The sequence below is a fragment of the Epinephelus fuscoguttatus genome, linkage group LG14, assembly GCF_011397635.1.
Source record: "Epinephelus fuscoguttatus linkage group LG14, E.fuscoguttatus.final_Chr_v1".
NCBI lineage: Eukaryota > Metazoa > Chordata > Actinopteri > Perciformes > Serranidae > Epinephelus > Epinephelus fuscoguttatus.
In genome coordinates, this window is record NC_064765.1 from 1,205,272 (window position 1) to 1,219,572 (window position 14,301).

The 14,301-nt window shown below is 41.8% G+C and overlaps 1 protein-coding gene across 3 annotated transcripts in view; it reads left to right on the forward strand.

Moving 5' to 3' along the window:
- The window catches only part of slc4a11 (solute carrier family 4 member 11), a 181,590-nt gene extending 173,442 nt beyond the window's left edge, over window positions 1–8,148 (forward strand). For all 3 annotated transcript variants that reach the window (XM_049596095.1, XM_049596097.1, XM_049596096.1), the window contains 2 exons: window positions 3,164–3,333; window positions 5,005–8,148. In XM_049596095.1, the coding sequence (XP_049452052.1) occupies window positions 3,164–3,333; window positions 5,005–5,071 (237 nt within the window). In that variant the 3' untranslated portion in view covers window positions 5,072–8,148. The remainder of the gene's footprint in view (window positions 1–3,163; window positions 3,334–5,004) is intronic.
- The last annotated feature ends 6,153 nt before the right edge of the window (window positions 8,149–14,301 follow it).

Consider the following 14,301-nt stretch of genomic DNA (forward strand, 5'->3'; position numbering starts at 1 on the left):
CTACTGCAAGTAAAAAGTAAAGTATGTGAATGAGAACGCAGCCGTGTCAGCCTTGAAAAATGTATTTTGCTTTTTGTGACTTCAGTTGGATGTTTGAGCCTCACTGTGCAGAGTGATGTCAGAGCGAAGGTTCATTCAACATCACAGTATTTAACATGAAAGTAAAACTCAATTCAGTCATGACCATACTGGAACATAGTGTTGCTAAAGCTCATCATATCAGGTGGAGCTAACGGGGAAAGTGCAGTCTATATTTATGATTTCAAACAATAAATGAATTCTTAGCAGGACTAGGTGTTACAATCCCTAATGATTCAGTTTGACGCTTTACCCGAGTGGGTTGAGGGAGAGATGTCCTCTGGGTTGGGTTGAGCTTGATGATGACCACTTAGTGATGTTTCTTCCCATGCAGCACATCTTCAGTTGTGTACCTCAGCTTCACTGGGTGTTTCGGTCATTTATCACAAGACACCCTCAGCTGAGGCAGGCCCACCACAGGCTGATCAGACCTGGGTGTGTGCTGCATGAGACTAAGTGGTCATTTAACTCCCACACTGTCTCCTTTCTTCTAAACATTATATTAACATTTTATTGCAAAAGCAAAAACCATGTCAAAAATAATATCTAATGCAAGCTTCGACTCACTGATAGATATCAGCAACAATATAAAATAATAATAATAGTGACAAACAGTATGTGTGTGTTTAAGAGAGTCACTCAGTGTTCTTCAGAGTGTGACAGGTTCAATTCAATTTTATTTATAAAGCTCAACATCACAACTCACAATTTGCCTCAGAGGCTTTACAGCAGACGACATCCCTCACAGCTGATCAGGAAAAACTCCCTAAAAATGGTAGAAACCTCAGGAAGAGACACTGAGGAGGGATCCCTCTTCCAGGGCAGGAAGACAGTGTTGTGTGCACAGAACAGAGCAACATAATTCAATCAGGAGAGACTCGCTCTGAGAGAAAAGAATGCACACAAGTATGAGAAATGTGAAAAGTGTTAGGCAATTAGACCCCACAGTGATGTCATGGGGTGGTAAAGACAAAATAGATTAGGGAATCCAAGACAAGCCTGAGCCAGCCCTAACTATAAGAGCCTGCCCTAACTATAAGAGCCAGTCCTAACTATAAGAGCCTGCCCTCACTATAAGAGCCAGTCCTAACTATAAGAGCCTGCCCTCACTATAAGAGCCAGTCCTAACTATAAGAGCCTGCCCTCACTATAAGAGCCTGCCCTCACTATAAGAGCCAGTCCTAACTATAAGAGCCTGCCCTCACTATAAGAGCCAGTCCTAACTATAAGAGCCTGCCCTCACTATAAGAGCCAGTCCTAACTATAAGAGCCTGCCCTCACTATAAGAGCCTGCCCTCACTATAAGAGCCAGCCCTAACTATAAGAGCCTGCCCTCACTATAAGAGCCAGTCCTAACTATAAGAGCCTGCCCTCACTATAAGAGCCAGTCCTAACTATAAGAGCCTGCCCTCACTATAAGAGCCTGCCCTCACTATAAGAGCCTGCCCTCACTATAAGAGCCAGTCCTAACTATAAGAGCCTGCCCTCACTATAAGAGCCAGTCCTAACTATAAGAGCCAGCCCTCACTATAAGAGCCAGTCCTAACTATAAGAGCCAGCCCTCACTATAAGAGCCAGCCCTAACTATAAGCTTTATCAAAGAGGAAAGTCTTAAGTCTAGTCTTAAATGTGGAGACGGTGTCTGCCTCCCGGACCGAAACAGGAAGATGATTCCACAGGAGAGGAGCCTGATAGCTGAAGGCAGATAAAGACTCTGCTGCTACACCACAGCTCTCTGTGTGCTCTCCCAACAGGACTGGTCATTTATTTATTCCAGTTTTATGGTCAGATTCAGGATGTTTGTGTTTGAATTTGGGGAGATATTTTGTTTGGACAGGCTGGAGTTTTGTTCGTTCTGTTAGGAAGTGCAGCTCTGTCTCCACTTTGTCTTCCCTGCACAGCCGGCAGAAAGGCTCCTCCTAAGGGAGCCATGATTGTTTGTATCGTTTTGATGGCCAGGTCGTGCTCACTGAGTCTGTACTTTGTCAGGGTAGTTCTGTGTTAATGTCAGTCACTGTGGTCGGTTCATCTGTCACACTGTAGTGTGTTTTCAGAACCATGCTGCATTCTGCTTTGTGCTTCTGTTTGTGTGTTTCTGGTGTTATAATTTGTTTGACTCTGACTGATTTGGTCCTGAGACAGAACTGAGCGTCAGGACCAGCCGAGTGAGGGGACTCTCATCTTTGCTCTTTTTCAAACTCTTAAAATGTCCAAACCACAGCTTTAACAAGAGGCTTCAGTCTCATGACACATGTTTATTTACTCCTCAGGGAGTCCTGAAAAAGTCTTAAATTCAATTTTTTAAATATCAGGCCTTTAAAAGTCATTAAATAGTCTTAAATGTTTATTTGTGAGATCTTAACTGCCACAGACTCTTTTAACAGAGTGTAAATTTGCATTCATGTGAGAATTATCACACTGAAGCTATTCAGCTATTTGCACCTCCATCCCTACAGAGAGTCCGTGAACACACAGGATATAGAATAACACTCATTTTTATGTCTACTTTATTTTATTACTTTATATTTACACACTTCTATTTCATACTCTTGTGCTTACTTCGTATATGTCTCTATTTCTTTACATCACAGCGACTGTCACGAATCACATTTTCCTCTCGAGGATCAATAAAGTATTACTGGTTTATGAATCTGCACTAACCAGGATTGTGACGTAGATTTATCAGCAGAAGTTTGAGGTATTTATTGATTTATCAGCTGGTGTTGTTGCCGGAGATGTTTGTAGCTGACACCAGATCAGTTGGGGGGGGGGGGGGGGGGGGTGTGTTTGCAGCTCCGCTCACACTGGAGAGACAGGTGTATTTTTACATGAAAGTCTTATCGAGTGCAGGTTGAAAATAATATCAGCAGCTCCTGAACCATCTCACACAGGAGACCCTTGCGCTATAAATACACTCTGTAACACTGAAAGCTAAATGTTATTTACGATGTGAAACCCGCAGTGTGTGGGCCGTCCACTTCCCTGAGTCATTTCTTTGAGACAGCAGGACACCTGAGGACAGTGAGGAGGAGCGCCTCAGGGTAGATTGTATTTTAATCTGTCCTGATCCTCTCACCTCCTGCAGACGTCTTACCCGCCTACCCACTACATCCGCAAAGTGCCCCAGAGGAAGATCCACTACTTCACCTTCCTGCAGATGATGCAGCTGCTGGTCCTCTGCACCTTCGGCATGTACCCGATACCGTACATGAAGATGATCTTTCCTCTGCTCATGATCATGCTGATTCCAATCAGGTACAACCGCCGACATTTTGTCCCAGAAAACATTTTCTCCTGTGATTTAAACCAGGAAGACATTCAGCAGCGTGCCTGACCTGAGATCAGTGAAGTCTGTGGATGTGTTTGTGTTGTTGAGCTCTCTGAGCAGCAGCGTCATGGGGAATAAAGTTGTCAATTCCAGTCTTCTTAATTAATCTTAATTTAATTTCTTAATTGCATTTTTTAATGTTATCACAATGTTTAATGTGTCTTCAGCTGGAAACATCTGGCGGTTCAGCTGAGACAGAAACATGCTGCGGTTCATCTGCAGCTCGGTCTCAGCGGCTGCAGGACGAGCAGCAGATGGGCGCAGTGCATTAAATATGATATTTGTACATTCACAGAATAATTTAAGAAACACTCTCCTTGACTTTCTTTGCTGCATCAAACTAGTGAATTAAAAATGATGCTTTGCACTTGGAAACTTTAAAGAAGGCAAGTAAACTTTATTTATCAAGTACAAAACCCGACTATTAGAATGTGTTGAAGCCGTCAAACTCAAATACAATAATGTTTTCTCAGTTTGAACATTTAATATCTTGTCTTTGCTCTGTATTCAAATTAAGAGATTCACAAACTTTGCAAAAGAAATGGACCTGGTGTCTCATTGATAAACACTGCGTACACACAAAATGAGGCCTGAAAGAGGCGTATGCCACTTCACATGCAAAAGCTGTGGTCTATAAAAACAGCCTTGATGGGAGAAACTTTGACCGTGGCATACCAGCATTTTGGAGACAGGAAATAGGCGACGCAAATGGTGAGGTGGAAGCCTGATTGTATGCCGAATATTTTTTTAATATTCCACAGGCTAGTTAATAACATGTTGGGCAGGAAATCCAAAGTGTGGGATCATTTTGAGAAGGTGAAGGACGAACCCAAGGTGATATGTAAACTCATCTTCATTGGTCGACTACAAACATGACGTATCATGTGAAACATGGAAGTAGCTACATGCCCATTAGCCCACAGCGTCATTAACAGGCGGCTCGCTCAGTGTGTGACGTGCACTTGGAGATAAAATATAGGCCTATATTAATGAAGCTTCATTAGTACGGTTTGTATTTCTCTGTAATGTAGCACAGTGTTAACAATGTTACTGACACTATTCTTTCTCACACCTTCAACTCAAACCACCAAAATATATCATTTAATCATTACAGCAATATCAGAAACATGTCTAGAGTCAGTGTTTGGTTTGTCCGCTCTGGGCTACTGTAGAAACATGGCGGTGCAACAGGGTGATCTCTGTAGACGAGGACCTGCTCCCTATGTAGATATAAACGTCTCATTCTGAGGGAACAAGAACACAACCATTCTGATTAAAGAAACACGATTACATTATATCATATTTAAACCCTTCACACTGGAGCTTTAAAGCTGACTTGAACTTTTCGAGTGCAGAGTATCATTCTTCAGCTGAGATTCTGTAAACGCAGCCTTTTCCCACCCAGATCTCTGGTGCCACTGTGCAGACACATACATGAACAGCCGCTGTATCTCTGATTGGATCTCTTGTTCGCTGGAACAGCCGAGCAGGAAGTGATAAATCTTGTGTGATAAGATCTGACGTTGTGATGCTGTGGGCTTCTGCTTCCTTTGTTCTGGTTTAACCACTGACGTCGATTGTGTCTGCTCTGTGTCTAGGAACAACGTGCTTCCTCATATCATTGAGGCCAAATACTTGGACATAATGGATGCCCAACACATGTAGCTACGGACGGAGACGAGTTCTGGATCCACAAAAAAGACGTCTGGAGTTTGAAAAAAAAGAAAAAAGAAATGAGGATTAAAAAACAACAACAACATATTTTTCAATGCAAAACTGTACGGAAGCAACACGGAGAAATACCGACTGTTTTGATTTTTGTATCCGATAAGAACATTCTTACAGGTGAAGCACTGGAAATGTGGGAAGTGGCATGAGAAAGAGAGATGAGAGCCGTGGGAAATGTTTCCAAACGTAGACAGACAGCATCTCTCTGCCGAAGAACAGGACCGTCCAGAACTCCCTGTTTCACCTCTGTTTGATCCTGTCAGCTCGTTCAGTGCCACATACCTCCATGTTCTCCTCTCATACCTTCACAGTTTATGGTTACATGTTACAGTATCCTTACAGGAGTGTGTTCATCTGTGTGTTTGACGGAGGCCGAACACGGCAAACGCACCACAGCAACCCAAAATATTTCCATCAGGAGAGGCGCTGCAGCTGCAGAGAAGATACCAGTTATAAAACACATAGAAATATTCAGAGCAAATAAAACAACATAACTGTGCTGCAAATGAAAACGTGCTGCAGAAAATAAACAGAACATTAACAGCAATCAAGCTGCGAATACAGAAAGGCAAAAACACACAAACCCTGAAAACAAATGCAGCAGATAAACACAACAGAAGTCCTCCAGGCCTGTAGGGGGAGCACTGAGAGGAACAGCCTGATTCTGACCTGACACAGAGACCGGACCACACAGCTATAAATAAGTGTTTACAGTGTCGGATGCAGGGCCTCGTTTGTTGCTCAGTGGCGCGTGGAGCAAAACACATTATTTCCAGGCAGATAATTTTTCGGTTATTCCACGTTACCACCAGCAGGTGGGCGCGGTTTGTAACCCTAACCCTTCAAACCAAATGTGGCTGCATATCTCCAGTCGTGAAGCCCAGAGACCAAGTGCACTTTAACCCTGCCTCCCACTGCTCTGTCTCAAGCTTGCTCACATGATGACAGTTCATGATCACTGTAGATTTGGCGATTAGTGAATTAACAACTTTTAGGACTCAGTGATTCACTCAGTGCTCCCCCTGCAGGCCTGGAGGACTTATGTTGTGTTGACTAGATAAACCATCCCATCCTCAGTGCGACCTCGTCACATGTCCACGTTTGGTCACGGACTTTCAAGGTCCAAGGTACCCTGGGTGTGTTGGTTGTTGACGTTCTGGGATGCCGTGTCAACACACGTGGTTACGTTTAGCCAACACACACACGTGGTTACGTTTAGCCGACACACACACGTGGATACGTTTAGCCAACACACACACACGTGGTTACGTTTAGCCAACACACACACACACACGTGGTTATGTTTAGCCAACACACACACACACATGGATACGTTTAGCCAACACACACACACACATGGATACGTTTAGCCAACACACACATGTGGTTACATTTAGCCGACACACACACACACGTGGTTACGTTTAGCCAACACACACACACACACGTGGTTATGTTTAGCCAACACACACACACACATGGATACGTTTAGCCAACACACACACGTGGTTACGTTTAGCCAACACACACACGTGGTTACATTTAGCCGACACACACACGTGGATACGTTTAGCCAACACACACACGTGGTTACATTTAGCCGACACACACACGTGGATACGTTTAGCCAACACACACATGTGGTTACATTTAGCCGACACACACACGTGGATACGTTTAGCCAACACACACATGTGGTTACGTTTAGCCAACACACACACGTGGTTACATTTAGCCGACACACACACGTGGATACGTTTAGCCAACACACACATGTGGTTACGTTTAGCTGACACACACACGTGGTTACGTTTAGCCAACACACACACGTGGTTACGTTTAGCCGACACACACATGTGGTTATGTTTAGTCAACACACACACACGTGGTTACGTTTAGCCAACACACACACACACACGTGGTTATGTTTAGCCAACACACACACACACGTGGATACGTTTAGCCAACACACACACGTGGTTACATTTAGCCAACACACACACGTGGTTACATTTAGCCGACACACACACGTGGATACGTTTAGCCAACACACACATGTGGTTACATTTAGCTGACACACACACGTGGATACGTTTAGCCAACACACACATGTGGTTACGTTTAGCTGACACACACACGTGGTTACGTTTAGCCAACACACACACGTGGTTACGTTTAGCCAACACACACACACGTGGTTACGTTTAGCCAACACACACACGTGGTTACATTTAGCCGACACACACACGTGGATACGTTTAGCCAACACACACACGTGGTTACATTTAGCCAACACACACACACACGTGGTTACGTTTAGCCAACACACACACGTGGTTACATTTAGCTGACACACACACGTGGTTACATTTAGCCGACACACACATGTGGATACGTTTAGCCAACACACACACGTGGTTACGTTTAGCCAACACACACACACACGTGGTTACATTTAGCCGACACACACACACGTGGATACGTTTAGCCAACACACACACGTGGTTACGTTTAGCCGACACACACACGTGGTTACATTTAGCCGACACACACACGTGGATACGTTTAGCCGACACACACACGTGGTTACGTTTAGCCAACACACACACACACACATGGTTACGTTTAGTCAACACACACACACGTGGTTACGTTTAGCTGACACACACACGTGGTTACGTTTAGCCGACACACACACGTGGTTACGTTTAGCCAACACACACACACACACGGTTACGTTTAGCCAACACACACACATGTGGTTAGGTTTAGCTGACACACACACGTGGTTACGTTTAGCCAACACACACACACACATGGTTACGTTTAGCCAACACACACACACGTGGTTACGTTTAGCTGACACACACACGTGGTTACGTTTAGCCAACATACACACATGTGGTTGGGTTTAGGAAAAAATAACAAGGTTTGTCTTTACAGTCTTACAGGAAGTGAACACCGGCCTCCTGGGTGAAAGTCTGTGGTTGTTGGACCCCCCCCCCCCCCCCCATCCCCACCCCCAACCCACTCAGACTTTGGTCGCCTTAACTTTTGTTGTTGTCCCGCCACGTTTCCCCAATGACGCCACCGTCAGACAATAACAGTGAACGGCTGCGCAACATGCTGACGTGACAGCTTTTTTTTTGTCGGCGTCTGACGCTGGAGGTCACTGACCAAGTGCTGTTTTTTGACGACTTCAGAGTGAGACTGTGTTGGACATGCAGCATTTTTAAGTAGCATTTCTTTCCAAATGTGTTTGTGTGTTTTTGACTTTACATAGTTTCTGTATTTGCATTCTGTTTGCTGTTGATGTTAACGTGTTTACTTCCTGCAGCACGTTTTCATTGTTGTATTTGCTTTGGATTCTCGCGTGTTTTTGAAATTGTATCTTCTCTGCAGCTACAGGACGTTTCTCTGAATATAAGTGTTTTGGGCCGTAGTAGCGTGTTTGCCTCTGTCGGCCACTGTACATTAAGCTAACGGTGAGTGTTTAAAGTGCTCACTAACACTGTGTCAGTGATAGAAATGCTGCCCGTGTGCAGTTAGAGGAAGTAGGAAGGTGTAATTTCACAATGTAAGCATGAACAATACCTTTTTGTGACACTTTAAACTCACATTGTGTTTTTACACCGTCATCATTCAGACTTACACTGTGTTGACTGACACTTAAACGCGTCACCTCGGGTGAATGACCTGGTGAGAACGCTGCGTTCAAGTCACTGCAGAGTGAAGCTGTACCTTTTGTATTTCTGTCATTGTGCAGTGTTAAACTTTACATTCCTGCACATTTTAGCTGTGACTCCCCTTTTCTATGAGGAACACTCGTGTCCGTGCAGATTTAGTTTCAGAGTCATTCCAACAAACGTCTGTGTTCATTAGGAGAGGACAAAGGAGTGTGTGTGTGAGTGTGTGTGTGTGTGTCATACATACATCATCAGTCCGTCCTTCATCCAGCTTCCTGCCAGCTCTTTAGAAAACCTCATTTTTAAGGTGGAATTTAATAACAGAAACATTCCACAGGTATATATTATATGTAATTATTTAGAACGACAGCACAAACCAAAACATATAGTGAAATCTTTATCAAATTATAAATATATTAGAATATATTATGGCAATATACAAAAAGTATTTCAGGTTAAATTCAGATAAAATATTTATTTATCATGACAGTTTATCTTTTAAGTACAAGATGAGAGTTTTGTGTGTTTAACCCTGAACTGGAACGTAACCTGTAATTCTCTGTTTACTCCTTTACATTCCTCAGTGACCGACGTACGGAGGCCACTTTGTGTCAATATTGTCTGTGTGAGCAGTTTGATAGTCTGTGTCTGTAAATCTGTAAATATAAAACATCTTTCACGGGATATAAGAAAAGATTTGTAAACTCACAAAAAATACTTTGCAAATATGAAACATCTGCAACATCTGCACAAAAAATTGCAAGAAATTGCACAATTGAGATTCAGTTGGAACTGGATTCAAAACATGTTTGGAAGTTATAAATTATTTGGAAGATATTCACAAATACTTTTCATTTGTTTGAAAATTAATTAAATGCATTTACAGATCATTTTTATATATGAAGAATATTTTTGTGAGTTTACAAATCTTTTTTTTGTATTTGTTGAAAGTGTTTCATATTTACAGATGACACATTAACACTCGAGTTCTCAAGAACAAAGTCCAACCCAAACTGAACCGACCCGACCCACGTGAGCTGAAGCCCGAACCTGGTCCATCCAAGATCATCACGTACTGAGCCTGAACCTGAGTCCCCCAAAAGCCACTAGCTGGGGCGCCTGGTGTCTTAGTGGGTAGAGCAGGTGTCCCATATGCGAAGGCAATGCCCTTGTCACAGTGGCCACGGGCTCGATTCAGCCTGTGGCCCCCTGCTGCATGTCATGAGAGAATTTCTTTAAATTTGGCACAAACGTCCACTTGGACTCAACAATGACCTAATTGAATTTTGGTAGTCAAAGGTCAGTGTGACCTTGCATCTGTCTGATTCTCATGAACATGATATCTAAAGAACATCTTTAGGGGATTTCTTTAAATTTGGCACAAATGTCCACTTGGACAGAAGAATAAAGGTCAAAGGTCATGTTAAAGGATGGAAATTGGGCTGGTGGGCAGAGTCATAAAACCACAGGGTGGGAATTCTAGTTATTTATTTATCTTTTTATGTTGGGGAAGATTCTCAGTCATCCAGGTCATCGTAATCTTAAGTGCTGCATCGTAGGCAACTGGACTTGCTAAAGTTTCGTGAAGACATTTCACCTCTCAGTCAGAGAACAGAGAGGAAAGTCCTTTTGCCCACCATATAGCACTTAAGATTTATATTTTTATATTTTTTGTATTTATGCAGCTCAACCTTGCCAATCAGTGCACATGTTCGCCCCTAATTTGGTTCAACCTCAGTTTTTCAGGACCCGTCGGGCTCAGGTTGAGTTTGAGACTCTAATTACCTGCACGGATGGTCGATGTGTTTCCACAGAAAATCTTGACACAACTCAGCCTCCATACTGGTTCTTGTATTTTGAGTGTCTTGTCTACATCAGGCTTTGCCGCAGTGTTTACATATCAGAGTCCCCTCCAGCTCCACGTCACAGTCCGACACAGTTCTGGTGCATTGCTCGCAGAGATGAGAGTCAGGTGACGGCAAAAAAAAAAAAAAAAAAGATTAAAAAAAGACATTTGTGAGCTTTGGGTTCAACAGAATGCATCCCTTTTTTATTTTTATTTTTGTGAACAAGTGTTCAAAGATGAGTTTTAGAATAATCTGGTCTTGTTTTCTATTTAGATGTTATGATTAGATCAATGCTTGCAAACGTGGTCATGTAATAATCCAGAGAGATTATCTTGTTATCTACAGTACAAAAAGAACAAAAAAAAAAATCCGAAGCAAGCGCTGGTTTGCTTCAAGCATGACTCATCTGGGTTTTTGATACGATGTGATGCCAACGGTCATGTATCCTGCGCTAAAAAGAGTAGCAAGTCAAACAGTAACTTCTCAATAAACCGAATGCAACGCTCAATATTCAGCAATACTGTGTATAAAACTCAGCTTCACTGGTGACACTCGTCAGTGAAGCAAAGACAGGCCAGCTGTATTTTTAAGACAACAACTTTTCAGTCCATCCTCACGGTACAAAAAACTGCTGCGTGCTGATTCAATTATGGCGCTCATCGAGGAGAAGGAACAAACGTCCGCCTGTCAACAAGGCGTCCACAGTGCTGGGTTTTATTACTCGCTTTCCCAATATCCAAATGGCAGCTCCCTCATGCAGTTCTGTTCAACTTTGTCTTACAGATGTGAGAAAGATGTCCAATTTAAGCAGATGTCTCATGCAGAGATAGCGAGGCATGAAAGGAAAGCTCGGCAGCATTTGCATAATCCTGGGATTAAGGCTTAAAACAGCACTGGCAGAGAAGATGGTGAGGTGTGAAGTAATATGTACAGTTTGCAATGCAAAGTTTAGTTTTTATCAAGTATCTCATTATAATCCATGGCAAGGTATTAGTTTCTAACTCTGGAGCGAGTACAGAGGTTTAACCATTCTTCTTCTTATGTGACAGTATCGTTGTTGTTCCTCGATGATATCTTCTCTGTACTGATGATTCTTTGGAATAGCAGCAAACTTCTCTCAGAGGACTTTACCATTGGATTCAGAGTGATAGACTCCGTTTGTGAAACCTCGAGTCCCCTCCTCCTCCTCCTCCTCCTCCTCCTCCTCCTAATTGGATTTGTTTGAAATTGCGTACTGTGGTGTTTTTCTTTCTTTTCCTCTTCCTGATTTCATATAGCCTACTTTTTCTAATCATGAATGTAAGATGTGTGGATTTTTATATAGCATACAAATTTAGGTGTCAAACAGAATCTGTAATTTTGTCAAAAAGATCAGCTATATTTGTAAGCTGTAAGCTGTAAGATGTAAAAATGAGAAAAAAATGGTTATAAAACAGAATGTGTTGGTTTACTATAGTATATACGTATATATACTGTACACTGAAAAAGAGAGACTATCTCAAGCTGTTTGCCAAATAAAAAGTAGTAGTGATGTAAATATCTGTCTGTGTGTGTGTGTGTGTGTGTGTGTGTGTGTGTGTGTGTGCGCGCGTTCACTGACACATCTGAACTCACATCCAGAATGTTGGTACGTTTCTTCCTTGATGAACTGATGTCAATGGGGTCTGTGTTTAACTACAGACAGACTTAATCAAATCATCCATTTACAAACTCTCACACAGCTCACGCAGTATAATCCAGGTTATATCACGTTAATGATCAGTGCTCTACTAACAAAAGCTCTTTCTGATGGAAACCTGAACTGAAAGTACAACGTATCTAGGCTTTACTCTCCTCAAAACCTCCATTGACTGGTGTTTTGAAGGGTGAATTCAGATTCACCACCATGAGAGATTATTCATTAAAAAAGGAACCACAGGGTGAGTTACCACCACACTAACAGTCAGACAGAGGGTGAAGTGTTCCTTTAAGATGAATTTAACTTTTCATTCAATGATAAAAATTTTCTGGACAAACGTGTTTATTATTCCTCAGAGAGTGAAGACGCAGCAGAGAACACAGGACGAGCGTCGTCAGAAAACGGAGTTTAATTTGATGTTTTCAGCGTCTCCCATTAAAAACACATGACTGTGATTAGTGAGGCTCAAAGTGAAGCGGCTGCAGCACGTCTCACTTCATGTTTGTCTCTGAGCTGAAACAACAACGACACCCTTTGTTGCTCACAAACATCATTAATAACTAAAATCTAATAAGCAGATCAACTGTGATGCAACTTACAGAGCACATTTACACACACACACACACACACACACCAGAGAACAAACCCTTTATTATTATTTTATCGTGCACCTTCTTCAGGCCAAAATATCGACTCTGCACACAAGAATAATAATTTAATAACAGCTGAGAGGACTCGAGCTCCCAGGAGGATGGACCCTTCACATTTTATTGGCCCCACTTCTTCTCCTGTGGCGCCACCTTCAGGACAAACTGTAGACCTTCAGCCCCACCTGCCCTCGCTCTGTGAAACATCATCATCATCATCATCATCATCATCATCATCAGTGTGAAGATTCACTGTGGAATATTTAAATTATTAAATATTTAGTCAGTTCTACAGTCAGTGTGTAAATCTGTCATCTGTAAACATGAAACACCTTCCATAAGCGTTTTAAAAAGTAAACTCACATAAAATATTTTGCAGACAAAACAGATCTGCAAATGCTCAAACAAATAAAATAAATAAATAAATAAATACATAAATAAAATTAAAGAAAAGACAGTGTGTTCATGAGATCCAAAAGCAGATAATTGTAATTCTGTGTTTGTTCCTTCACATTTCACAGTGATGATGTACAGAGAAAAGAAAAATGAGCACAGAACTGAGATTCACAAATAAAAACTGGATTCACAAATGTTTTTGGAAGCTGTAAATGTTAGAAAGATATTCAACAATGCTTTTCATTTATTTGTAAATTAATTAAATGTATTCACAGACATTCTGTTTTTGTGGATTTGTAACTGCATTCTGTATTTGCAACATACTGTTTTGTGAATTTACAAACTTTTGTGTGTTTGTGGAAGGATTTTCATATTTACAGATCACACATAAACACACAGATTGTAGATCTGGTCACACAAATGATATTAAGACAAATGTATCTCCACAGAAATCACACGGAAACACTCTCCAACAAAATGTCATGTAACAAACAGGAGAGCCCCTCACATGTGTTTGACAACTTTAGTGACGAGTTACTTTATTCACATTATTAATATTACGTTATAGATAAAACTACTCAGCAGTTTACAAAGTGATTTAAATGAGCTCCACCTTTATAAGCTGCAACATGAAAGTGATGAACACATGAATGCATCAGTAACTACAGTCCAGTAATATGATATACATACACATATATACACATATATCATCTGAGAGCATAATGAGTTTTACTTTTGGTACTTTAAATATAAACTGACGTCAACACTTTTGTGCTTTTACATAAGTAAATTATTGAATGCAGGACTTTAACCTCTGACAGAGTATTTTTACACTGTGGTACTGCAACATTTACCTCAGAAGAGTATCTGATTACTTTGTCCACCTCTGGACCAGTGTCCCTGCTGCCAGTCT